Source organism: Lactuca saligna, chromosome 5 (genome assembly GCF_052625555.1).
Source record: "Lactuca saligna cultivar CGN05327 chromosome 5, ASM5262555v1, whole genome shotgun sequence".
In the NCBI taxonomy this organism is placed as follows: domain Eukaryota; kingdom Viridiplantae; phylum Streptophyta; class Magnoliopsida; order Asterales; family Asteraceae; genus Lactuca; species Lactuca saligna.
The window spans coordinates 6,755,001-6,780,736 of NC_136421.1; the positions used below are offsets into that span (position 1 = coordinate 6,755,001).

General features: G+C 40.6%; 2 protein-coding genes across 2 annotated transcripts; both read right to left on the bottom strand.

Moving 5' to 3' along the window:
• Positions 1 to 14,158: 14,158 nt before the first annotated feature.
• On the bottom strand, positions 14,159 to 15,689 carry THI1 (thiazole biosynthetic enzyme, chloroplast (ARA6) (THI1) (THI4)). Its single transcript, XM_078997621.1, has 3 exons — positions 15,258 to 15,689; positions 14,551 to 15,111; positions 14,159 to 14,446 (listed from the first exon to the last, which is right to left on the bottom strand). Exons 1-3 carry the CDS (start codon positions 15,603 to 15,605, stop codon positions 14,285 to 14,287), a joined length of 1,071 nt encoding a protein of 356 aa, XP_078853747.1. The 5' UTR covers positions 15,606 to 15,689; the 3' UTR covers positions 14,159 to 14,284.
• Positions 15,690 to 16,622: 933 nt separating this feature from the next.
• Positions 16,623 to 18,656, bottom strand: LOC144997152 (protein translation factor SUI1 homolog). The gene is made up of 5 exons (XM_078956984.1): positions 18,542 to 18,656; positions 17,708 to 17,808; positions 17,404 to 17,609; positions 17,123 to 17,176; positions 16,623 to 16,859 (listed from the first exon to the last, which is right to left on the bottom strand). The coding sequence occupies exons 2-5, from the start codon at positions 17,742 to 17,744 to the stop codon at positions 16,815 to 16,817; spliced, it is 342 nt and encodes a 113-aa protein (XP_078813110.1). The 5' UTR covers positions 17,745 to 17,808; positions 18,542 to 18,656; the 3' UTR covers positions 16,623 to 16,814.
• Between the last annotated feature and the right edge of the window lie 7,080 nt (positions 18,657 to 25,736).

Below are 25,736 nucleotides of genomic sequence, written 5' to 3' on the forward strand. Positions count from 1 at the left end.
TGTTTTTTTTTTAATATTTGATTGAATAGTTGTTGAGAATTTAAGTTTGTCTAAACTTGCAAAACTAGATAAAAAAAACCCTTTTACTTTTGCCAAAATTTAGGTTAATTTAATATTAAGTAGGTTAAATAATTAATTCTGTTCCCTGAGATCGAATAGCAAGTAGAATAGTAGGTAAAATTAGGTGTAGCTATTTGCACGCATCAATTGTCAATCCTAACACAGTGAATCTCTCTGATGTTATCACATTTAATACTGTAACTTGGGTCTTTTGTGCCTAATACTACCGCAAACTTATGGCGTTACAATTTGGCACCTGTAACAGTTGATTCTTGCAGGCATTATTATTTTGCTTTATGTTAGAGTTTTGCCATAAGTTGAGTGTAGGATAGTTCCCAACGTTGAGCGTATGTAGGAAATTGTATGCAACGACTTAATGGCCCACATTGAGCATAAGAAAAGGTATGTTGAGCGTAGGTGCGTTGGACAAAAACCTTAACCCTAAGGATTGTGAGCCCTATTTAAGGGTTCTAACTCCTTGAGGTCATCTTTATGCTCAACCTCCACCCTCTTAAGCAGCCACCTCAAAGCCCTAGCCATTTTATGAGATTTTGAGATCTTAGAGTGTGCTTATGTGCATCTTTGAAGGAAGTGATTCATTGGAGAAGCACTTGAGAGCTCCAAGCTTTGTAGATCTGGAATTTGCACCCCATAATCCTCATCCGGAAGGTATAAAGTTTCTATCTTGATTATCTTTCATGTTAGATCTAGTTACTCTTGAGATTTTGATGCTTTTGTACCCATAACCTTGGTCTATTTGAATGAGAGCTTAGCTACTCTCATTCATCCATGCATGAGTTCTTGAGCAATAGATAAATTTATGGATTTAGGGTTTAGTTTTATGCTCTTTGCAAGCATGCAAATGGATAAAGTCAGAAACTTTATCCATTAAGGCATTCATTTATAGCAAATCCGAAAGTTTAGGGGGGTGACCTTCTGTTTTAAGAACTTAATGAAAATTTGGACATCAGGTGGCTACGTTGAGCGTAGCTCCAAATTTGCCCGTTTTGCTGCCTTAAGCTCTACGCTGAGCGTAAAGTTGCATGCTACATTGAGCATAGGTTAACTGGAGGTTAACCATTGACTTTTGATCAAATTTGACTTTAGGGCAACTAGTGGATATTGGGTTGTGGTTTAAAAATCTTGTCCCTGATTGTTGAACATGTGACATATAGTAATCGAATTGGAATTGCGAGAGTTGTGTTTTCTTCTACTAGTCTGCAAGGTGAGTTTTCTCATTATACTTTGTACTACAGTATGTGTCCTTGTGTCTAGGATGTTGTTATGATGTAGTGAGGTTGGGTTAAGGCGGTACGGCTTTGTTTTGTAGACTAACAAACCCGGGGGTAATCCAACCTTTATGTTATGGGCCCGGGGCAATCTAGTCTTTGTGTTATGGGCCCGGGGGCAATCCACTATTTGTGTTTTGGGCTCGGGGTGAAACATCCCAAAAATACGGTCCAAAAATTTTGTTTTTAAATCATTAATAAGACCATAATTATCATCATCATATAAAAATCATAAACCATGTATCTCAAAAATATCATAACAAGTGTCAATGTATCAAAATCTCATATCAAACATTAGAGTGAAATATCTCAAGCTAAAAGTTGTGGTGTATGCCATGCAGTCATCCCGAGCTCTTCTCTTTGTTAGTGGAAGTACATGAAACCAAAAACTAAAAGCTATAAGTACGAAGCTTAGCGAGTCTCCCCAAACTACCACATATCATACACATATACATGCAACTAGGAGATACGGGCCCCGCCTACACTTATGGAGATACAGGCCCCACCCACACCCCGCTAACTGGGAGATACATGCCCCACCCACACTCAGCTGACTATGAGATACAGGCCCCACCCACACTCAGCTACTAACATGCATACAAGTATCACACAGACAACAAGTACATATACAACTATCAATCAATCATATATATTCATACTCAAATAATATTATGAGATACGGGCCCCTCCTACACTCGACTAACTAAGAGATACAGGCCCCGCCCACACTCAGCTATTGGTCATAGACATAACATATATGGGCCGACATTGGTGCCTTCGACCCGTTCTACTAGAGGAAAACTCACCTCTCAAGCTGACTGCTGAAAACTCATGTGAGGAAATCTCTGATGGCTGCTCCAACGACTCCCCGACTATCATGACCACAATAAACACTTAGTAAAAAATGGAGAATCATTCTAAGGGTAATATGACCATTTTACCCTCCCCCTATCTAATTTGGACCATGACCAAGGTCCAATTCCTTCTAATCTTTCCAAACTCTCTAACGGCCCACTAAATGCCCAGTAATGGCCCAATTTTCTGAATTGGTCCCAACTCCTTAAATGGTCCTTCCCCCAAGCCTAAACATGTCCCTTGGCCCATTATCTAACTTCTGATGGCCCATTTCACCCCAACCTATGCTAAGCCTAAATATTGGTCCAAACTGAGGCCCAATTATCACAAAGCCTAAAATCTGAGAGTATGTTGAGCGTACTCCTTTGTACGCTACGCGTACAGCTTGCATGGCTTGTACGATGAGTGTACTCGCATGTACGCCCAACATACTGTAACATCCCGTAATATCAAGAGTAGAGTCGAAGGGCTAAAAGTTTAAACTTGAAGGGCAACTCGGCGAGTCCATGGATGGACTCGGCGAGTAGGGTCGCGACTTTGGTCGCGTGTCAAGTGGCCTACTCGGCGAGTCCAAAGACGGACTCGACGAGTAGGTGCTGAGTGGAGAAAACCCTAATTCTCGGGGTTGAGCCCTATATAAAGAACTTAACGTCCATTCCCCTAGCCTCTTTACTCATCCTCAAGTCCAGAAACCCTTAGCATTCGTGTGTGAGTGAATCAAAGTGCATTTGGGAGCTTGAAGGGTATTTGTTGAAGGAATCTTGGGAGTTTGGAGGCTTGGAGCAAGCGGCTTTGCTTGGATTCGAGTTTCATTGCAGTTGGGGCGCTCTTTTAAGGTAATATCTCGTTCTTGGGCTGTTACTCATATGGATTCATCATTTTGGGGTTTATGGGGAGCTTATCTTGGGATGTTTTGGAGTTTGGAGGTTAGATCTGAGGTTGCTACCTCAGATCTGGAATGGGGAAAGTCTAGAGTGCATTAAAGTCCCTGTGTTTGACTGCTTAGTGAAGCCATCATGTCCCAAACCCTAGCCCTAAAGTGTATAAGGCCTAGATCTCTTTGGATCCACGTAAAGTTTGCCACTTTACGTGATGGATGGGTTGTTGGAGGCTAGATCTATGTTTTGGATCAATTGCATGGCCTGGAATGCTTTTGTATGGATTCTGACCGGTGGTACTTGGCGATTCACACGGGTTGACTCGACGAGTTGCTTGAAGATGAGCTGGAACTCAACGAGTTGGATGAACAACTCGGTGAGTAGGTTGAAGATAGCCTTAGACTCGGCGAGTCTTGTCGAAGAGTCCCAATATTTTCTGGTTGAGTCGAGAATCGGTGAGTCAAGGGATGACTCGGTGAGTTGGGTGCGAGTGGACTCAGAGTTGTTGGACTCGACGAGTCTCGGGGTGACTCGGCGAGTTAGGTCGCGGATTGAGGGAAGTTCTGAGCTTGGGGACTCGGCGAGTAGAGTCAGTCAGGGGTTGAATTTGACCTTGTCCAAGGGTTGACCAGTTGTCTTCCAGGGGTATTTTGGTAATTAAGGGTATTTATTGAGTTGAGTGTTTCGGTGTTCAGTGGAGGAGTTCGTGTCGGAGTTTGGAGCAGCGGGATCTTATCCTTTCAGCCGGCAATTTCGAGGTGAGTTATCCTCACTATATCAACAGGGTCTAAGGCACCAAGGTCGACCCTTTATCGGATTGAGATCCGGGTATCTGTTGTTATGGTATTGCTTTGATATGTTTGCATCCGAGTAGTTAGGATGGTATTCGTTAGAGACCTGGTTAAGGTCGGTATCCTGGTAGATAGGATGATGCTATGCTAGTGACCGGTTAGGTCGGTATCCTGTTATAGTGTGTTGTGTTATGTGATCTGCTAGATCGGCTTGCCTGAATATGAATTGTTATGTGATTGTATGTTTATGTGCACATGGTTGTTTGGACTGGAGTTGGGTTGAGGCGGGTCCTGCTTCGTGCTGTAGGCCAAGATACCCAGGGCGGACCGGTTGTTCCGAATGCCCAGCGAGCGGTCCAGATAGGCTGTAGGCCCCACGAGGGCGGACCAGATGTGCCGAGGCTCGGAGAGTGGACCAGGCCGACTGAAGGCCCGATGCGGGCGGACCAGGTGAGTTGAAGGTCCGGTGCGGGAGGACCAACCACACTGCAGACTCCAGGGACATGAATGGACTCGGAGGGTGGACCAGGTGGACTGAAGGCCCGACAAGGCGGACCAGTACCACAGTAGACCCGATATGCATGGTTGTTCTGTGATTCGTTATGATATAGCATGTTATGTGTATGGTATATGTGGTTGGTATTTTGGGGGTATCTCACTAAGCTTTCGGGCTTACAGTTGTGATTTAATATTTTTCAGGTTCTTCAGGTGACTGTGGCAAGGCAAAGGCGTGATTTTACCGCTCCTCGTGTTTATTTTTTATGAAATGGACCTGGGAATACTCTGATAATAAATGTATTGAAAACCTTTTTGTAATAATTTAATGAATTGAGTTGTTTTTGAAAAGTTTAAATTTATTTGAAAAATTGGGTCGTTACAAGTTGGTATCAGAGCCTTAGTTTGAGTGAATTGGAGGAACACTCGTGTGACTCCAGTCTCAAATCGAGGAGGGTTTTCAAAAGAGAATTTAAAATGGTTTTCAAAATAAGTAAAGGAGGACGCAGAGGTACGATCAGCCGGAGCCAGTAAGTAACCCCAAAATACCATACATGATATTGGTTTTATTGAGCTTTGATAGAACAGCATGCTAGAGTTAGGCTAGGGATCTTCAGGATTTCTTGATGTGTTGCCTGATTTATGATGCCTGCTAGCCTAGGGTTTTCTTGTGAGAGATTTCTAGTGTTCCTCTAGTTGTGAGGATAGAGCGTTGTTATGTATGTTTTCGCTAGGGTGTTGTGGAATTACTTCATACAAATATGGGTAGGTGTCGAAGGTAGTATGGGCCCGTACTACTGAAAGCACAGGACCCATACGCGTATCAGGGAAACCATGACCTCTAGGGTTGGGTTGAGAGTTGGTTCCCGGGATAGTGGGAAGTGTCTGAGGTTTTGTGGTTTATTTCAGTATGGAGATTTCGAGGCATGCTGGGAGTGGATCCAGGTCAGGATCGGGTGCAGGAGAGGGAGTTGCGGACGGGTTAGTTCCGCCTGAGGTTATCAGTCAGATGAGTACGCGCGAGTTGAATGCGAGGATTCGTGAGATCCTGCATGATGAGGTTGCTGCATTGTTCCAGGCCGAGCTGTCGGAACTGTTTGGGTTGATCAAGACCGCCATGGTGGAGTATTTTAATGAGCGCTATGCGGCTCTCACGGAGACGGCTGTCGCGGCATCTACAGCGGCTGTAGCAGCGGCAGGGGGAGGAACGAGTAGAGGTTTTCAGTATCGGGACTTCGATAATACGAAGCCTCCCACCTTTGATGGAGTTCAGGATCCGATCGTTGCTATGAGATGGTTATCATACGTGGAGGGGTGTTTCTTCACGTGTTCATGCCTTGCTGATCAGAGGGTGAGGTGTGCTCTGAACCTGTTAAGGCTCGGGGCAAAGGATTGGTGGAGGTTGACCACGGGGTCATATTCGGATGCGCAGTGGGCTGCGGTTTCATGGGATCAGTTCAGATAGATGTTCAGCACTCGTTATGTTCCACAGGTTAAAAGGGAGAGGTTGGCTCAGGAGTTCCTTGAGCTGAAGCAGGATTCGGAGTCGGTGACGGAAATCACCAGGATGTTTACTGAGAGGGCGATGTTTTGCCCTGAATTCGCTTCGGAGCAGGCTCAGATGTCCCGATATCTGAGTATGCTAAAGAGAGATATCAGAAAGTTTGTGTCCGCGCAGAGGTGCGAGACCTTGTTGGAGTTGCAGGAGGCCGTCAGGCGGCGTGAGATAGAGATTGAGTTGTAGTTGCGTGAGCTGAGGCAAGCTCCGGTTCAGTCGCAGCCGGCGACGAAACGGTCTAAGACCGTTGATTCCAGGATGGGAGATCAGTGCAGCCACGTTTGTGGAAAGTGTGGGAGGGGTCACGTCGGAGTTTGTCAGTCCGGTGGTGCATGCCACAGATGCGGAAAGGAGGGGCACTATGCGAGGGATTGTCGGCAGTCAGTGCCGGTTCGGGATTTGAGGATATGTTATCATTGTCATCAGGTTGAACACTTGAGGGTCAACTGTCCACAGCTTGCTGCAGGACCGGTGCAGGCTCCAGCGCCGGCCACATTGAGGATCACAGGTGGAGGTCAGGGTGGGGCGGAGACCCCAAGGGCTTAGGGTCGTGTTTTTCAGCTTGCAGCGGAGGAGGTTAGAGCAGTGTCGGATGAAGCTGCGGGTATGCTTCTTTCTTGTTGTCTTGTTTATTATGATTATTGTGGAGTATCGTTTATCTGCTAGTCTCGTTGGGTGGTTTTCGTTTTGGTATCCGTTGTTCCTTGAGGGTTTGGCATGGTTATGGGTTAGTATTTTGGGTTTTTGCTGGTTATCTTTTGTGAGGATTATTGGTGGATGCGGCGTTGGTTTGAATGTCGGGTAGCATCTGCAGTCTGAGGAGTGGATAATTGAAGATTGGGTTCCTTTCGAGCGAGATGATCGGTGTGGAAATGTGTTTTTGCGGAGGTTGCTAGTGTTAGTGGGAATCAGTCTGCGTGTAAGTGTTGGGTTTTGTGCAAGGTTATTTTGGGAGGTCGGTAGGGATGTCAAAAAGTCCCGTGGGACCCCGTTCCCGTGGGGGCCCCGTCCCGTTTGGGGGATTTTTTTTAAAAAAATCGGGGGTGGGGACGGGGGCGGGGGCAAGGTTAACCCCCGTTTTCATTTTGGGGGCGGGGGCGGGGGTAGGCAATCCCGTCCCGAAATCCCCATGGGGACCCCGTTAATAAATTATACATATATTAATTATATAAATATAATAAACAATAACATGATTTTGAGCTTCCAAAATTCATCAAAAAAACATGTTTTTAAGTTGTTAGTATAATTTTTTAAGATGCCATAACTTTTTTATTTTTAACATATAAAATTCTGCTATAAATAATTATTTGTTACCTAAAAAATAGCTTATTTTAGCCTAAATAACAACTTCTTTTAAACCAAAAAAAAAAGTAGCCCAAAATCAATCAGGGGCGGGGGAACGGGGGTGGGGGCGGGGGTAAGAAAGGGGATTCGGGGACGGGGGCGGGTCGGGAGTAGGAACATTGAACATTCTGGGGGCGGGGGAACAGGGAAATTTCGGGGGTGGGGGCGGGAGATGCACTCCCCGCCCCGTTTGCCCCCGTTGACATCCCTAGAGGTCGGTGATAGCGACCGGTGGTTGATAGTCAGTGCCCTAAGTGGGAGAGAATTGGAGAATTCTCCGGAGGATCGATGAGTATGAAAGGTTGTTTACCTGCATGGGATTCAGTACTGTCTCTGTCAGTCAAGGGCATTGGTTGGTATGAGTAAATGGCAGGCGTGCGGGGCGGGATACAGACTAAGAGCTTGGTTGTGCAGGGCCTGGGATCAAGCCGGGATCAAGTATGTATGATGGAGATAGAGTTCGGAACCCCCTAGGGGGCTAGAACAATATGCATGGGAGGATTTCCCGGAGAGGTAACTCGGAATGTTGATTGCTAGTTGAGCGGTCCGGATAGACTGAAGGCCAATAGGCGTACCAGTTAGGCCGAAGGCGCGATGAACGGTCCAGCTAGACTGAAGGCCCTGGGGGGCGGTCCAGGTCTGCTGAAGGTTATGAGAGTGGTCCAGTTTGGCTGAAGGCCTGGTAAGACGGTCCAGTCATGCTGAAGACTCTGTATGTGTCGTTAGAGCGGTGCGAGGTAATGGATTGAGTATGTCGCGATATGTTAGCATTGCAAGGTCTGGCCCTGGATATTGATCGCAATCAGTGGAGGTAGTGAATGGACTTGAGAGTCTTCATGGGTGGATTCAGAGTATGTATGGTGCATGGGATAGCGGCTATGCTATGAAGGGGTGGTGTAGCATTAGGTGAGCATTGTGGCACTTGTCGTGGTGACAAGGTGGTCGAGTGGTTTTCCTTGGTAAGGAAAAAGGGAGGAATGTAATTCCGAAGGGGAGTGCAAATTCACGGAAGTGAAAGCAGTAGCGCAGGGTTATGATCGGAGTGGTCCAATTATAGTCATTAAGCAGCTCATGTACGGCGGCGGTATGGGATGACATCACGTGGGGATGTCTGCTGAGGTCGCAGGAGGAAATTCTGAGGTTGTAAATTCAAAGGCTCGTAAGGGATGCAGGTATGGAGTTTTGGATTCCCAGCTTGATTTTGGTGAAGGAATTGTGTAACAGTGGTTCATCCTGAGGGATGTTTTGAGGGTCGTCAGTGTGATGGGTTTTCCTAACCCGAGGGTGCTAGAGCTAGTTCAGCATGTGCATGCGATTGCAAGAAGAGAACTCATGGGAGTTGCTCTAAAGAGTGTGTTTTTCTGTCAGCATGGAATGGATAGAGTTGGACTCGGATCGGGAATCGGGTGGTGCATAGTTATTTATAGCTCATATGGGTCGAGTAATGGTCGTGATTTGGAGTAGTATTGCTTCATGGGTGGTACTCAGTTGTTGTGTGTGGTTATCAGAGGGTAAAGTCGGTGCCCGGTTTGAGACGGTGGTCAGGACACCGCAAGGAAAGAGAAAGTGAGTTCGAGTTTCGATGGGTATGCTTTGAGGGACCTGGTCCGGTTAAGGCCAGGTGGCGTGCTGTGGGAGTATTTTTGGAGTTGAGTTGTCGTAGGCTTCGAGGACGAAGCCTAATTTAAGTCGGGGAGAATTGTAACATCCCGGAATATCAAGAGTAGAGTTGAAGGGCTAAAAGTGTAAACTTGAAGGGCAACTCAGCGAGTCCATGGATGGAATCGGCGAGTAGGGTCGCGACTTTGGTCGCGTGTCAAGTGGCCTACTCGGCGAGTCCAAAGATGGACTCGGTGAGTAGGTGCTGAGTGGAGAAAACCCTAATTCTCGGGGTTGAGCCCTATATAAAGAACTTAACATCCATTCCCCTAGCCTCTTTACTCATCCTCAAGTCCAGAAACCCTTAGCATTCGTGTGTGAGTGGATCAAAGTGCATTTGGGAGCTTGAAGGGTATTTGTTGAAGGAATCTTGGGAGTTTGGAGGCTTGGAGCAAGCGGCTTTGCTTGGATTCGAGTTTCATTGCAGTTGGGGCGATCTTTTAAGGTAATATCTCGTTCTTGGGCTGTTACTCATATGGATTCATCATTTTGGGGTTTATGGGGAGCTTATCTTGGGATGTTTTGGAGTTTGGAGGTTAGATCTGAGGTTGCTACCTCAGATCTGGAATGGGGAAAGTCTAGAGTGCATTAAAGTCCCTGTGTTTGACTGCTTAGTGAAGCCATCATGTCCCAAACCCTAGCCCTAAAGTGTATAAGGCCTAGATCTCTTTGGATCCACGTAAAGTTTGCCACTTTACGTGATAGATGGGTTGTTGGAGGCTAGATCTATGTTTTGGATCAATTGCATGGCCTGGAATGCTTTTGTATGGATTCTGACCGGTGGTACTTGGCGATTCACACGGGTTGACTCGACGAGTTGCTTGAAGATGAGCTGGAACTCAACGAGTTGGATGAACAACTCGGTGAGTAGGTTGAAGATAGCCTTAGACTCGGCGAGTCTTGTCGAAGAGTCCCAATATTTTCTGGTTGAGTCGAGAATCGGTGAGTCAAGGGATGACTCGGTGAGTTGGGTGCGAGTGGACTCAGAGTTGTTGGACTCGGCGAGTCTCGGGGTGACTCGGCGAGTTAGGTCGCGGATTGAGGGAAGTTCTGAGCTTGGGGACTCGGCAAGTCATCGGGTTGACTCGGTGAGTAGAGTCAGTAAGGGGTTAACTTTGACCTTGTCCAAGGGTTGACCAGTTGTCTTCCAGGGGTATTTTGGTAATTAAGGGTATTTATTGAGTTGAGTGTTTTGGTGTTCAGTGGAGGAGTTCGTGTCGGAGTTTGGAGCAGCGGGATCTTATCATTTCAGCCGGCAGTTTCGAGGTGAGTTATCTTCACTATATCAACAGGGTCTAAGGCACCAAGGCCGGCCCTTTATCGGATTGAGATCCGGGTATCTGTTGTTATGTTATTGCTTTGATATGTTTGCATCCGAGTAGTTAGGATGGTATTCGTTAGAGACCTGGTTAAGGTCGGTATCCTGGTAGATAGGATGATGCTATGCTAGTGACCGGTTAGGTCGGTTTCCTGTTAGAGTATGTTGTGTTATGTGATCTGCTAGATCGGTTTGCCTGAATATGAATTGTTATGTGATTGTATGTTTATGTGCACATGGTTGTTTGGACTGGAGTTGGGTTGAGGCGGGTCCTGCTTCGTGCTGTAGGCCAAGATACCTAGGGCGGACCGGTTGTTCCGAATGCCCAGCGAGCGGTCCAGATAGGCTGTAGGCCCCACGAGGGCGGACCAGATGTGCCGAGGCTCAGAGAGTGGACCAGGCCGACCGAAGGCCCGATGCGGGCGGACCAGTCATACTGTAGACTTAGAGAGTGGACCAGGTAAGTTGAAGGTCCGGTGCGGGAGGACCAACCACACTGCAGACTCCAGGGACATGAATGGACTCGGAGGGTGGACCAGGTGGACTGAAGGCCCGACAAGGCGGACTAGTACCACAGTAGACCCGATATGCATGGCTGTTCTGTGATTCGTTATGATATAGCATGTTATGTGTATGGTATATGTGGTTGGTATTTTTGGGGTATCTCACTAAGCTTTCGGGCTTACAGTTGTGGTTTAATATTTTTCAGGTTCTTCAGGTGACTGTAGCAAGGCAAAGGCGTGATCGTACCGCTCCTCGTGTTTATGTTTTATGAAATGGACCTGGGAATACTCTGATAATAAATGTATTGAAAACCTTTTTGTAATAATTTAATGAATTGGGTTGTTTTTGAAAAGTTTAAATTTATTTGAAAAATTGGGTCGTTACACATACTACTCTGCTAAGCCATTCACTTCAAAACTGCTTAATCCCTTAAGACACTAAGTCCAAATTATAGATCTAAGTCCAAAACCTCGTCCTAACCCATAAAGTCGAATATTTGATGGTTTACAACCCACCAAGTAAGATCAAACTTGGAATATAGCAACTAACTACCATGGAATGACTTCAAACTTATGCATGGACATAAAAGGACCTTATAGGACTTTATTGCTTACGGGACATGAATATCACTGAGAGTGGCACCTATTGGCCTAGAAACGAACTGAAATCATAAAGTCTCATTCTTATAACTAGAAAGACTCCAAAACAAAACTATACTAGTTCTAAGTATTCTAAGAGAAAGTTGTAAGCTTTATACCTCCAATGAGTCCCAAAATATGATGTTATCCTAGACCTATGAGCTCAAGATACTCAAGTTCCTCTTCACTATCTTCTCCTTCCTTATTTCAAGCTTCAAATATCCAAACAAGCTTCACAAGACCAAAGCACACACAAGGATAAGAAAGGGAGGCTAGCTAGGGTTTCTGAGGGTGAGGGGCTGGTAAGGAGGCTAGGTTTTCAGTCACAATGTGGTATTTATATGGATTAAACAACCCCATGTACACCAAGGCTACACCCAGCGTACGTCTTATGGGCGGCCCACATCCTCGACCCACTCGCTAAAAGTCCACTCAACTAGTCCTTCTATAAACACTTAGCCCAACAATTAATTAAGAAATAATTAATAATTATTACCTCAAGTGACGTTCGTTACACGGGGGGCAATCCAGTTTTATGTTGTGGGCTCGGTGTCCATGTATTGTTTTGTAGGGTATTTTGGGGGAACTCACTAAGTTTTGGCTTATAGTTGTGGATTTCAATGTTTTCAGGTACTTCTGAAGATCGGGAGGCGAAGGCGTGATCGTACACATCCTCCAACTGATATATGTCTTGGGAGATTATTTTGCTACTCGGATTTCTATGGATTTGTTTTGAAAACAATGTTTTCTATCTATGTTTTTATGGAAATTGTCTTTTAAAAATGAAAAAAAAATGTCATGATTTCTGGATGTTACAACACATGATGTGAAGCTCGTCATGGATGTGATTTGAGTGGATTTTGATCAGGTAAACTCATGCCCTCCTTGTGAAAAGTTCATTTGGTTGAAAGAAGCTCCTATCAATGTAAATACATTGTTTGGCGGGAAACATGGGGAGGATCCCTTCGTCGACAACACTTGCGTATGGAGGTGTAAATATTGTATATGTAACCCATAGTGCGTGTAATACATGTGAAGAATACTCATATCACATACGAGTCGACTATATATAGAGAATAGTATATTCGGAAAGGTATTAAAGTGGTGTGGAATTGGTGGTGTATAATTCACAATTGTCGGAGAAGTTCTAAAGTTTGCTACCAACTGGGGTTTTTGCATGAAGAAAAAGAGAATCCTGCAATTTATCTGCTTCTGAGCAATCTGGTTGATCTGAAAGATAAGAAACAAATGTTTCTCAAAAGTTATTGCATCCCACAGGAGATCGTGTTAAACAACATAAAGGTGAATGTTTTTATGGCTTAAGTACCGAGGAAGTAATAGGGTGATTAATTGGGATGATTGGAGTTCATCTCCATTTATTGTATGGAATCACGGTACTTTTTCTGCCCCACCTAGCTTTTTGTTATGTTGGGCTTTATATATATATATATATATATATATATATATATATATATATATATATATATATATATATATATATATATATATATATATATATATATAATTCACGATTTCCAAAAAATGATTATCAGATATATAGATTTATTACAATTATTAGTTATATAAATATTAATATTATGTTGAATTTAATAAATAAATAAATAAACTCATAAAATGACATGTAGAAAAAATTTAATGTAAAATTACCACAAAATAATGTATGATAAAATGAATGAGAATTTGAACTTTTTTATTTATTAAAATAAATCAAGAACTATTGTATGAATAAATGACTAGATTCTAACCATTAAATTAAAATTTTGAATAGTTAGGATTGTCATTGTTATTTAAACGGAAAACATTAATTAGTTTTCTAAAATTAAACGTGTTATAAATTTTTTTTAAATTATGAAATATGAGATATTTTAGGATACAAATCAAACGAGAAGGGCACCACTAATCATTGTATATTATTTATTCTCGTCATTTTTAAAAGTAAGAATTATACATATTCGTAAATCATTTACATTGTAAAAATGAAGTAGATCGGACATTGTAACCGGAGATAATATACAATTTTTGAAAAAAAAAAAAAAAAAAAAAAAAAAAAAAAAAAAAAAAATTCTAGAAGTATACTTTAATAAAAATCGATTTGCAAGTCCTAAATCTTTTTGAAAAAAAAAAATAAAGAATACAAATCGATTATAAAAAAGAAAAAAGAAAAAGAAATGACTTGGAAAAGAAAGTCCGTGTTTGTTGTTTTGCAAATTTGTTTACTATAGTCATGAAAACCCATAAAATATCATTGGACTATGTTTACTTTAACTTGTGGCCCACTAACTTCAATCTTCATCTCGATTTTCATTTTTCACCGATTAGTCTTTTCAATTTCGAAAGGAAAAAAAAACGATTTATCGATGTAACTTGTAAGAAGATCTCCACTTTTCACTTTTTTGAAAAAGAAAAAGTAACTATCTATTGTAGTAATTTGCAAAAAGACACAGCCGATCTGATTTTGTTTTCAGACTGCTAGGCGCTAGCATCGTCGTATTGAACCTTTTGGGCTTTGGGCCAAGTTGCTGTAAATAGTGGACCCATCAGTTTTGTCAGATCCGCTCCAATTTGGACTCAACTTTGGACCGCTATATTGAAGATCCAAATTCAATAAAGATGATAAACCCAATATATGTCCGGATTGCTTTTAATTCAGATTTACAGAATTCTTAGAATTTTATATCATTTGAAGATTTTAAAAAAAAAAAAAAAAAAAAAAAACTCCTTTGGGTTCTGGTTTTTAACACGACCAAATCACAACCGGAAAAACCGAAGTTGTTATTGAAGGGAAATAAGGGCATCATATCATTCATTCACATAAAACAAAACCACCAGCCCTATCCCACACTTCTTATTCACCACTCTCAATTCCTACCACATTCAAGCATCAACAGTCTCGCCACCGTCTGCCGCCGCAAGTATCAGCTCCGGCTGGCTGCTTCCGACGTATGATCCATCGAGAGCGTTAGGAAGCCCCAATGCCTTCAACGCCAAATGTGCAGCTTTCTGCCCTGAAATCATCATGGCCCCAAACGTTGGCCCCTGCATTATATAATTTCATCAAACATGTTAAGGACATGAAGAATGAAGAACCACCAAATACAGAAAAACAAAGGATTGATTTAGAAAGAATTTGAATATAGTACCATTCTTGGAGATCCATCAATCTCTGCAACTTCCATCCCTGTGACGATCATCCCAGGAACGATCTCTCTCGTAAGCCTCACGATCGCGTCTTCTGCTGTGTTCATGTCAAGCGCCTTCATCCCTGGAACGCTCTCGATCATCCCTACGCTTCTAAGCCTCTTGACTCCGGTGGCACCCATCGGACCATCATGCCCACATGAGCTCACAACCACCTTCGCTTCCATCACATTAGGGTCCATACACGACTGTGTGTCGTGGTTCATCGCCACTAGAGCCCAGTTGGTCACCACGCCACCGACTCTTCCTCCTTTGATGATCAAATCCTCGGCTGCCACAGCGTTGAAGAGCTTCACATTTGGTCGGGCCAACAGCTTGCTCATGATGGTGGAGGTGAAAAGAGCAGCGTGTTTGATCACGACGTAGTGTTCTGTCTCGTCATACTCGATTTCGAGTTCGTCGAGGAAGAGGTGTGCCGGCTTCCGGACAACCATGGCGGAGAACAGTTGTCCCCCCAGCCATGCACCGCCGCCGGGGCTCACAGATTGCTCTATAATTGCTACCTGAACAATAATAACGAGTCTGATTATGAAATTGCTATCAATTTCAGAGCAATTTTTAACCTACTTGCTAAAACATCAGGGTCTGGTCTGATTATCAACTTTAGAAGAACAATTACATAAAACAAATGGTCTACAAAAAAAATTACCTGAACATCTGGGTTCTTACTGAGCTCATAAGCGCAAGAGAGACCAGCAGATCCAGCACCGACGATGACGACATCAGTGTCAGCGTAGGTAATCATATCAGTCATGTACCTCCTGGTCATTTCACGAGACACAATCGATTCCTTAATCGGTTGAAAAGTGAAGGAGTTAAGATCGTAAGGCGTAGAAGCTGCAGAGATGGTGATCGACATTTTGTTTTGTGTGGATTTGAGTGGTTGGAGACGAATTGGGGAAGAAATCTGAACTCCATGGAAGGAGGATTGTTCCAAGAAGCTGGTCTTTGCCTTGGTGGAGATGGATGTTGTAAAGGTGGTAGCCATGGCCGCCATTGATGATCTAAAAAACGATGAGAGAAAAGGGTGGCGGAGTGGTGAGCAGTGGAAGATGAACGGAGGAATTTTAGAGACGGCTGTGCGGATTTATAGTGACGGAAATTAAAATATCGCGACGGGAGGGAAGGATATGGTGCGAAAGGTGTAGAATCGGTACGATGCTCTTTACCACTACTTTTTGGATTTTTTATTAAGAGTGAGTAGGGTAGTTTCCGAAATTAATAAATCTTTTTTTAATACTTTTTAGATATTTTATTTAGAAGAGATATTTTTTCATATTTTCAATGTCCATTGTTCAATGTCCAGGTTTAAATTCCAAAAATCTGAATTCAAAGCAAAAAAACTCGGTTGATTTCCATTTGGTGTTTAATCCATATTTGATAACAAATTAAAATTTTAGTTTGAGTTTTAAGTTATTTATTTCTGAACCTAATCAACAGTCGAAACACACATATATCATATCTAGATTAGTGGATTCCTTAACTTAGTAGTGTAAAACGTATATATTAAGTCGATTACTTTATTTAGGACTTAACAGTTTAAATTTGATATAATAAACTTTGTTAATGTTAAACGGCGTCGTTCTATCCTCTCTAGTCTGTATTATGTTATTTTTACATTAAAATATGTGTTATCTTTATCAAAATTTTGTGAAAGTATTAAAGACATTTGTAGTTCAAGCAATTGAATTTAGAAAATAATGGAAAATGTTAAAGATGAAAGAGTAAAAGAGGACAAAAAAAGTCCTTGACAAGCAAGCATGTGCTTACATTTCACCAATAGAGTAACAAAAAGCGTAACACAGGCAATAAGGTGCTCGAAATTTTATACTTACTAACCTAAGTGTCATTTTAATAAATTATAAGATAACTAAATATCGAACTAACTTGAAGAACTTTAATTGGTTCTCATATATATAAACAAGATAACTAAATCTTATAATAATTTTAAGAGATATAGTGATTACTTTGCAAAAGAAAAGCAAGATAGCAATAACGATAAGGGACATTCATATGTTGCTTGCGATGATTATTTGATTAATTTCAAAGGCTAACATAATATGGTGACAATCACTCCACAGATAGACCAACACTACCACTATACCTAATGGCAATAGTGAAACCCAAATATAATAACCCATATCCATATCCTACTAAAGTTCACAATATACTCCTCGCAATCGTAGATAACAGACACATTTGACGCTTAAAAACCATGAATCTTGATATGATCTTTCTTCACTATTCCAGCCTGTCCACAACAAACAACATTTCCGTGAGCCCAAATAACAATCAATTAATTATATCCTCATTTTATCTAATTTGAGTAACAAACTATAGCGCATAAAAGTGTGACTTAAACAGTTAAACTGCACAAACATGTGAAGATCACTTTTTCCACGTTACGTGATTTTGATATCAGTGCAAAATACATAAAAAAAAAAATGCTTCACTATGTTATTTATTCAGCCACCCAATTTTTACAGAGATGGTTGTAACTCCAAAAATGCTAACCTGAGTAAGAAAGCTAGACACGTTCTTCCGCTGATCACCTTGGAGCTGAATGACCTTCAAAAACACCATAAAAATTATATAAAAAAAAAAAGAAGGAAAAACTACAGCTAATAGCAACATACATTACTCTCGCTACAATTTTAGGTAAATAAGGGTGAGTATATTGCTATTATGGGTAAATAAATAACATTTTGGGTAAAGTAGGTTGCTATTTACTGCTAAAAAGATTCCAAATATACTACTCCAGTATTTATAATACAAGAGAATGAATTAATAGACACCTGGCCTAACTCGGGGTCCTGAACAACAGTGCCATTGCAGCAGAACTCCTTTTTGAGGTCCTTTAAAATCTTGTTGTAACTGAAATCCTTTTTAAGTCCCTGAACAGTTGTCAAGCTTTTCCTACCATTTCTCTGCTGAACACGAATGTGCACATACTCTTTTGACCCAGCACCAGAATCCTCAGCATTTGCTTCAGCAAAAGGGTCTGTATAGTATAAACAAGATTACATTCTAAGTTTCTTCTGTTACAAAAATTCTTTCTTCAAGGACTTTTGTTATGATATGAACATCCAAAGTACTTACCGAAGGCACTAGGAATCTGGATGTCGAGGTCAGACATGAAACTTTGCTGATAAAGTGAAAAAGTCAACCCAAGGTTTTATTGACAAAACCGATGCACGGATCTGGATCAAAAAACAAAACAATTATCAAGATGATGGTCCGATTATTTAAATTAAGCAATTTAGGAGGTTGTAAATAGTAAATACTAAATACTTGGAACAATTTGAGCAAATTGTAAACCATGCTTCATTTTTAGCTGAATTTTCTAAATTTTATCTATTTGACAGAAAAATATGACCCAAAATGAGCTGTTTTAACATAAAAATGGGTTACATTGCCAGCAAGCTAAAGATTATGATTCTGATGTGCTGATTGTTTAGGATAAACTAATAAATTTGGAGACTCGAAGTAAAAGATTGCAAATCAAACTATAGTTTACTTTAATCAACCAATTATCTGAATTTTCGACTCCTAATAATCCTTTTGAGATCGTTCGCTAAACGTACATATTTCACAAAGAACATCGAACAAACTCTCATATGTATAAGCCAAATCTAAGAACTAGCATGACAATTTTACCCGAAATAAACCCTAAACGAAAACTACCTATGAATAAAACAGTAACGAATACAAAATCTCAAGACAAATGGAATCATAGAACGGCAGAAAGTACAATTGAAAGATCGATCAATCATACGAATTGAGACAAACCCAGATGGAATTGTTGAAAATGCTACGGATTTTAGGCGGTTGTATGTTCTAATCATAGAAAATATGATCAAACAGTCATAATCATATATGTTATAAATACGATGACCATGGTGAAGAGAATCAATCAAAGATGGTGAGGAGTACCTGATCCGACGATTAGGGTCTGTAGAAAGAGGATAGAAGAACCCTAAAAAGAGCGGACAAATCCGAGCAAACGATTAAAAGTCGATTCTATCACAAGATTCCACGATCGAAGCAGAGGTACCTCTGACTCTAATCAATATAAAAAGACTTGTAACTGGATCGGGTTGGGCCATTTTTCATGGGCCAATTTGGTGGGTATAAAAATTCGATTGCGAATGAATATGTAAGAACGGTTCAGGAAAATACAAACCCAACCCAGCTAATGCGTAAATCGTTCTTTTCAAAACCGGGTCTTTTAAAGTTATTTAAAAAAATTGAGTGATGTAACCTTTATAAATGATTATTTTAACAAAAATAACTAATATTTTTTTATAAAATATCACTTGATCCGGAACATAGCATTTCGGAGGTTTTGTCCTTGTTCCGGAGTTCCTACTCCGGTTTACTATATATATATATATATATATATATATATATATATATATATATATATATATATATATATATATATATATATATATATATGTGTGTGTGTATGTATGTGTATGTGTGTGCACGCTTATAACCTTACATTCAACCAAGTAATTTGCAAAATTGCTTCAAAAAGAGTTTCTCATAGAGTCAGCACGAAGAAAGTTTTAACAACCTGCTTGTTTACCTTCACAACCTTAGACAAAATAACTCACATACTTACACTCACATCATAACTTATTTGAATGATCATTTACTTACACTCACATCATAACTGATTTGATGGATCATTTCGAAGCTTGTTTACCTTCACAGCCTTAGGCAAACTAACCCACATACTTACACTCACATCATGATTTATTTGATGGATAGTTTCGAAGCTTATTTTGTGGCTATTGGACGGGTGGTATATTTGTTTTTTATACTTTTTTATTATTTCTTTAAATTTGATAATGTTTCTACATCTAAATTAATTTGTTTTTATTCCCAAAAAATACAGCTTCATGCATTCATAGGCTGCTTCTTACCTATGATTTCATAGGCAGTGTCCCTCTTAGAGGGGACTACTTAAAAATAATGTTTGTAGCGGTTGTTATCGGCGATAACAACCAGACTCTCCCTATAGCATTTGGTATGGTCGTGGAAAATAATCTTTATTATTGTACTTGGTTCCTTTTGAGGTTAAGAGAAGCTCCGAGATAGGGTAGGGAAGTATAGTTCATAATAAATATGGACGATGTCGTTAATTCTTGCATAGAGCATGTATTCCCTGATTCTTATCATGGGTATACTGTTGGATTATGTGTCTGAGCCAATAACTAAATTAATATAATCCTGAATTATTAACAAAATCTTTTTGGGTTGCCCTCAAGGTTACTAATTGAATAGGATGACTTTTAGAGAAAGAAACTGATTTATTAATTTATTATGTGGTTAATAAATGTGACATCCCCAATTTCACGGCCAGAAAAGATCGATTTGTTTATGCTTTGTTTTATAAAATCAGAGTAATCATTTGATTAAAATAATTGCGGAATTTGTTCCCAAAACAAAATATGATAAAATTTATCAAAACGTTTCTCAAAGAGAATTTATTTTCATTAAATAATAAAACCTCAGGATGTCATGTTCCGATATAGACCAAAAGCATAAACAATATAAAATAGACCTTACAACAGTTATTTATAACTACTGATCTATAATCCAAAATCTTTCGTCAAGTCCACCAACTTATACCCTTGTGCCATTACTTGTAATGCAAAGAAAACTGAGTAGGTCAGACTTGGGAGCCTGGTGAACATATAAGGTTTTCAACCCACAATAAATAATTAATTTAATTTCATCAACCAATAATAACCCAATAACCCATTCCCGTTATCCTCACTTTACGTCCCTAAGACAACTAACACAAGGGACCTAGTCTAAGAATATTTCATCGGGGCGACAACACATGCTTCGGGGGTTCCTCAGCAATATAAGTCAAATAAGGCAACCATGAGGGGGATGGAATACAGCGAATGAACACCCAAGTTCATTAACACCTACAGGTTATGAGCCTGCTAGCATTCCACTGGACTGTCTAGAAAATTTCGTGGTCGTCATCTAAATTCCGCTAGATGACTGGATTACAATGACATCGAGGCCTCTCATCCTTTTATCACAAGACAACTATCTACCCATGTTCTACCCAACATTTTATTAGATAAAAATATACATTTTTAGACATAGTTTAAAACCTGTATAGTACGTTCATTCAAAACACATTCCGGATAAAAGATGAGGCACATAAACATAACACATATTTCATAGAGAATAAATCATATCTATGAGATTAGAAGATAACATCGATACACTCACATAACACATATACTTAGTACATTCAAACAATACTTGTATTAAAATCGTGTTTATGAAAGGGACTATACACTCACTTGATCAGAAGATGATCAGACAGAACTACAACTCTTCAAGTAGATATTCTTCGGTGAAACCAGGATCACTTCACACACCGGGTTTCTCGCCGGCAGAGCTTCGGCTCCGAAACTCTTTTCTTCTCGGGATCTTCGGACTTCGGGACTTGCTTCGGGTCTTGGGGTGATACCGGGGCTTCGGGGGGTTAAAATTGAACGTAAAACGATGTAATATGGGAGAGAGATGAGAAAATGAGCAACCAAACTCGGCTGGCCCTTCAAACCTATTTATAGGGCAAAACTAGCCCTTTCCACGTCGTGGCACCGTTTGCCACGTCGTGGGCTTGGTCGTCACTGCATACGTCATCGCAAGTTGCATCTGGGGGACTGCCGGAGGTTTCAGGAGACTTGTCATGTCGTGGCACTGCTTGCCACGTCGTGGTCTCTGACACAGCTTTGGGGTTCGCGCCCCGAACTTCATAAATTCATAATTTTCGCATACGAACTCCGTTTTCGACGTTCTTTATATCGACGCGAAGGTGAGATTATGCTCTACAGCTCTTGTTTAGACTCCATTGGCTAATTTTGAATTTATTTTTAATATATTATAAGTATATTACTTATATATTATCTTTAGTATGCCGGGACAGGAAAACTCCGTTCGAAATTCATAACTCCATCTGAACTCCGTTTTCGTCTATCTTTTTTTCGTTGGACTACTATCGAAGAAATATTTGACTCTCGTTTAGATCACTAAGGATAGATATATATATCTATCTTAAATTCATTATTTACGTCGCGCTGGGTAATGTCGGTTCTGTCGCGAAACTTCAACAGGTTATAACTTCTTCGTTGTAACTCGGATTTTGGCATTCTTTATATGCACGGAAACCTTGTGACATATACTACAACTTGGTTAAGATTAATCGTTCTAAATAATCTTCCATCAAAAAGTAATTTTTGATGCTTATCGTCTCTAATTTGACTGGCCTGGATCTACGGACGTTACAATTATCTCCCCCTTAGGATTATTACGTCCCGAAATCATCAACGAAATAGGACTTGCATAATGATTCCACACGTTATTTCTTCATCCTAGGTAATAATTGTAACTTCTATGTTTCCTCGAAAGAGTATTTAACTCTATGGCTTTCTTGACCGCAGAAGATGCCCAATCTTGCATCTGCTTATCGTACTATGTTGTACTTTCAATCGTAACCTTCAACTTACCAAATAAGTACTTATTGTGGATTCCTTCTTCTTCTCATGATAAACTCTTTTATTTATCTATTGTAACAGACCGATGGGTCGTGTTCTAACAACCTCTCATCATAGTCGGACTCTATTTGATATGACCACTAGGGTCGGAATAACAACCATCTTACTAGTCATTACCAAAACAATGGTAATGATATACTTAAATAAAAACGAACTCAATTACAAGCTTCTTGGTAACCTTGTGACTTTCCCTGATCCAAGCGTGAGTCGTGTGCTTCCAGTAGTATAGATCTCTACTACTATTCACACCTACTCATACTCGTCCCAAGTATTGTCTCGCAGTACCCAAGTCCTAAAATCACAAAACAATTTAACACATAATAATGTGTCCAATTGATCATAAAAATTCTCCTATACTCTACTAGGACTTCTTCCATGCGTATCTTCAATCGTCAATTCTACTTCAACTCGGTTGGTGATGGAAATTCCAGACAATGGGATAACATCAACAATTACACCAATCGTTCCATCATCTTGCCAATCACAGGTGTACTTCAGACGTATCGTACTCCTCTTAACGTTCTGCTATTTTATCAGACGTATTCTGAAGGAAAGATACCACTCTTACGATATCCTTCGATAGATGTCATTCAACACATCAGATAACAAAACCAGGGTTTATATTAATTCTTGAAACTATTACACAAAAGTTCAAGTTCACCCTATACTATGCCTCTAATAGGATACACTTCTTGATACTAGCTATACATTGATAAGAATTCTTCGTCGTTGATCCCTCGCTTTGTCATCTGCTTCGTCAAGGATCATTTAAAATGCTTCTGCCTTTGGCTGTGGCAGTGCATTTGGTTTTGCTCCCTCATTCTTCTTTGGGCAAACCCTAGATAAATTCCCTTCTCCACGACATTCATAACACACCCTCTTTTTGGATACACACTTGTTGGCATAATGCCCTGTCTTCCCACACTTGTAGCAAGTCACCACTTCGTCGCATCTCTCAAAATGTTTCAGTGGAATATTTGGCTTTGTAGCTTCTTCCCTCTTTGGGCAGTCCTGTTTGAAGTGCCCTTCCTCATTACATCTGTAACATACCTTTTCGTTGAATGTACATTCATTGGCATAATGCCCATGCTTTCCACACTTAAAACATGTCACCATCTCGCCACTTTTTCTCGTGTTTTTCTTTTTGCATTTCCCACACCATTTTTTCTTCATCTCCTCTTTTTCTAGACTTCGAGAACATGTTGCTCTTGTCAGACTTTAAAGAACCCTCAAATTTCCTCTTATTTCCAACTTCAACCTTGTTGGCGATACAACCATTGATCACTTCTTCAACTGACTTAGTAACCCTGATAGTTGTCTCAAGAGTAGGTTACTGGCGTACTGGCACAGTATGTTCATCCTTACTTTGTTGAAGTAAAGGCCTTGTTTCCTCCATTTGATGTTCCAACATCATTCGCATCATTGCGTATACTCCCACCATCGTGATTGGCTCAGGTGCAGCTGATAGTTCTGGTGCACTCCCAATCACGTGTGGCTTAAGCTACGGGTTATTGTTTCCTAATCCATTTTGCGTGTTTTCCATTTCGATCTATCCACCAAATTAGGTGAATTTAGATCTCTATTTCGATAGCCGTTCAAATCGTCCTTTTTACTCCGAAACGTTTACATGTTAGTTCTAATACCGTATTCGTACGCTTAGAAACCTAAACACATAAGGTTTCCAGATCCGGTCGGCAACAGACCATAGATCCGAACAAATAATATCAAATATAGCAACATATAACATTTAGCACATAAAAGCATATTAGGCATCCTTCCTAATATAAACTAGTGCTTGTGTCAATTTAAGTGTACTACTTAACATATTTTAGACACACTCCTCACGATCATTACTTAGCATTCTAAGTTTAAGTCTAAAAATCCTACAAATTCCTAGTTCGCTTAAACTAATGCTCTGATACCAACTGTGACATCCCCAATTTCACGGCCAGAAAAGACCGATTTGTTTATGCTTTTTTTTTATAAAATCAGAGTAATCCTTTGATTAAAAGAACTGCGGAATTTGTTCACAAAACAAAATATGATAAAATTTATCAAAACGTTTCTCAAAGAGAATTTATTTTCATTAAATAATAAAACCTCGGGATGTCATGTTCCAATATAGACCAAAAGCATAAACAATATAAAATAGACCTTACAACAGTTATTTATAACTACTGATCTATAATCCAAAATCTCTCGTCAAGTCCACCAACTTATACCCTTGTGCCATTACCTGTAATGCAAAGAAAACTGAGTGGGTCAGGCTTGGAAGCCTGGTGAGCATATAGGGTTTTCAACCCATAATAAATAATTAATTTAATTTCATCAACCAATAATAACCCAATAACCCATTCCCGTTATCCTCACTTTACGTCCCTAAGACAACTAACACAAGGGACCTAGTCTAAGAATATTTCATCGGGGCGACAATACATGCTTCGGGGGTTCCTCAACAATATAAGTCAAATAAGGCAACCATGAGGGGAATGGAATACAACGAATGAACACCCAAGTTCATTAACACCTACAGGTTATGAGCATGCTAGCATTCCACTGGACTGTCTAGAAAATTTCGTGGTCGTCATCTAAATTCCGCTAGATGACTGGATTACAATGACATCGAGGCCTCTCATCCTTTTATCACAAAACAACTATCTACCCATGTTCTACCCAACATTTTATTAGATAAAAATATACATTTTTAGACATAGTTTAAAACCTGTATAGTACGTTCATTCAAAACACATTCCGGATAAAAGATGAGGCACATATATATAACACATATTTCATAGAGAATAAATCATATCTATGAGATTAGAAGATAACATCAATACACTCACATAACACATATACTTAGTACATTCAAACAATACTTGTATTAAAACCGTATTTATGAAAGGGACTATACACTCACTTGATCAGAAGATGATCAGACAGAACTACGACTCTTCAAGTAGATATTCTTCGGTGAAACCGGATCACTTCACACATCGGGTTTCTCGCGGGCAGAGCTTCGGCTCGGAAACTCTTTTCTTCTTGGGATATTCGGACTTCGGGGCTTGCTTCGGGTCTTGGGGTGATACCAGGGCTTCGGGGGGTTAAAATTGCACGTAAAACGATGTAATATGGGAGAGAGATGTGAGAATGAGCAGCCAAACCCGGCTGGCCCTTCAAACCTATTTATAGGGCAAAACTAGCCCTTTCCACGTTGTGACACCGTTTGCCACGTCGTGGGCTTGGTCGTCACTGCATACGTCATCGCAAGTTGCGTCTGGGGGATTGCTGGAGGTGTCAGGAGACTTGCCACGTCGTGGCACTGCATGCCACGTCATGGTCTCTGACACAGCTTTGGGTTCGCACCCCGAACTTCAGAAATTCATAATTTTCGCATACGAACTCCGTTTTCGACGTTCTTTATACCGACGCGAAGGTGAGATTATGCTCTACAACTCTCGTTTAGACTCCATTAGCTAATTTTGAATTTATTTTTAATATATTATAAGTATATTACTTATATATTATCTTTAGTAGGC

Bases quoted from the DNA above. Each gene is read 5' to 3' on its own strand.
- THI1 (XM_078997621.1), bottom strand. From the start codon at position 15,605: ATGGCGGCCATGGCTACCACCTTTACAACATCCATCTCCACCAAGGCA. The intron at 15,112-15,257 runs GTAATTTTTTTT...ATTATTGTTCAG, and splicing joins GTAAGAACCCAGATGTTCAG to GTAGCAATTATAGAGCAATC. The intron at 14,447-14,550 runs GTACTATATTCA...TATATAATGCAG, and splicing joins TTGATGGATCTCCAAGAATG to GGGCCAACGTTTGGGGCCAT.
- LOC144997152 (XM_078956984.1), bottom strand. From the start codon at position 17,744: ATGTCTGACCTCGACATCCAGATTCCTAGTGCCTTCG. The intron at 17,610-17,707 runs GTAAGTACTTTG...TATACTATACAG, and splicing joins CCAGATTCCTAGTGCCTTCG to ACCCTTTTGCTGAAGCAAAT. The intron at 16,860-17,122 runs GTTAGCATTTTT...TGTTGTGGACAG, and splicing joins TGTCTAGCTTTCTTACTCAG to GCTGGAATAGTGAAGAAAGA.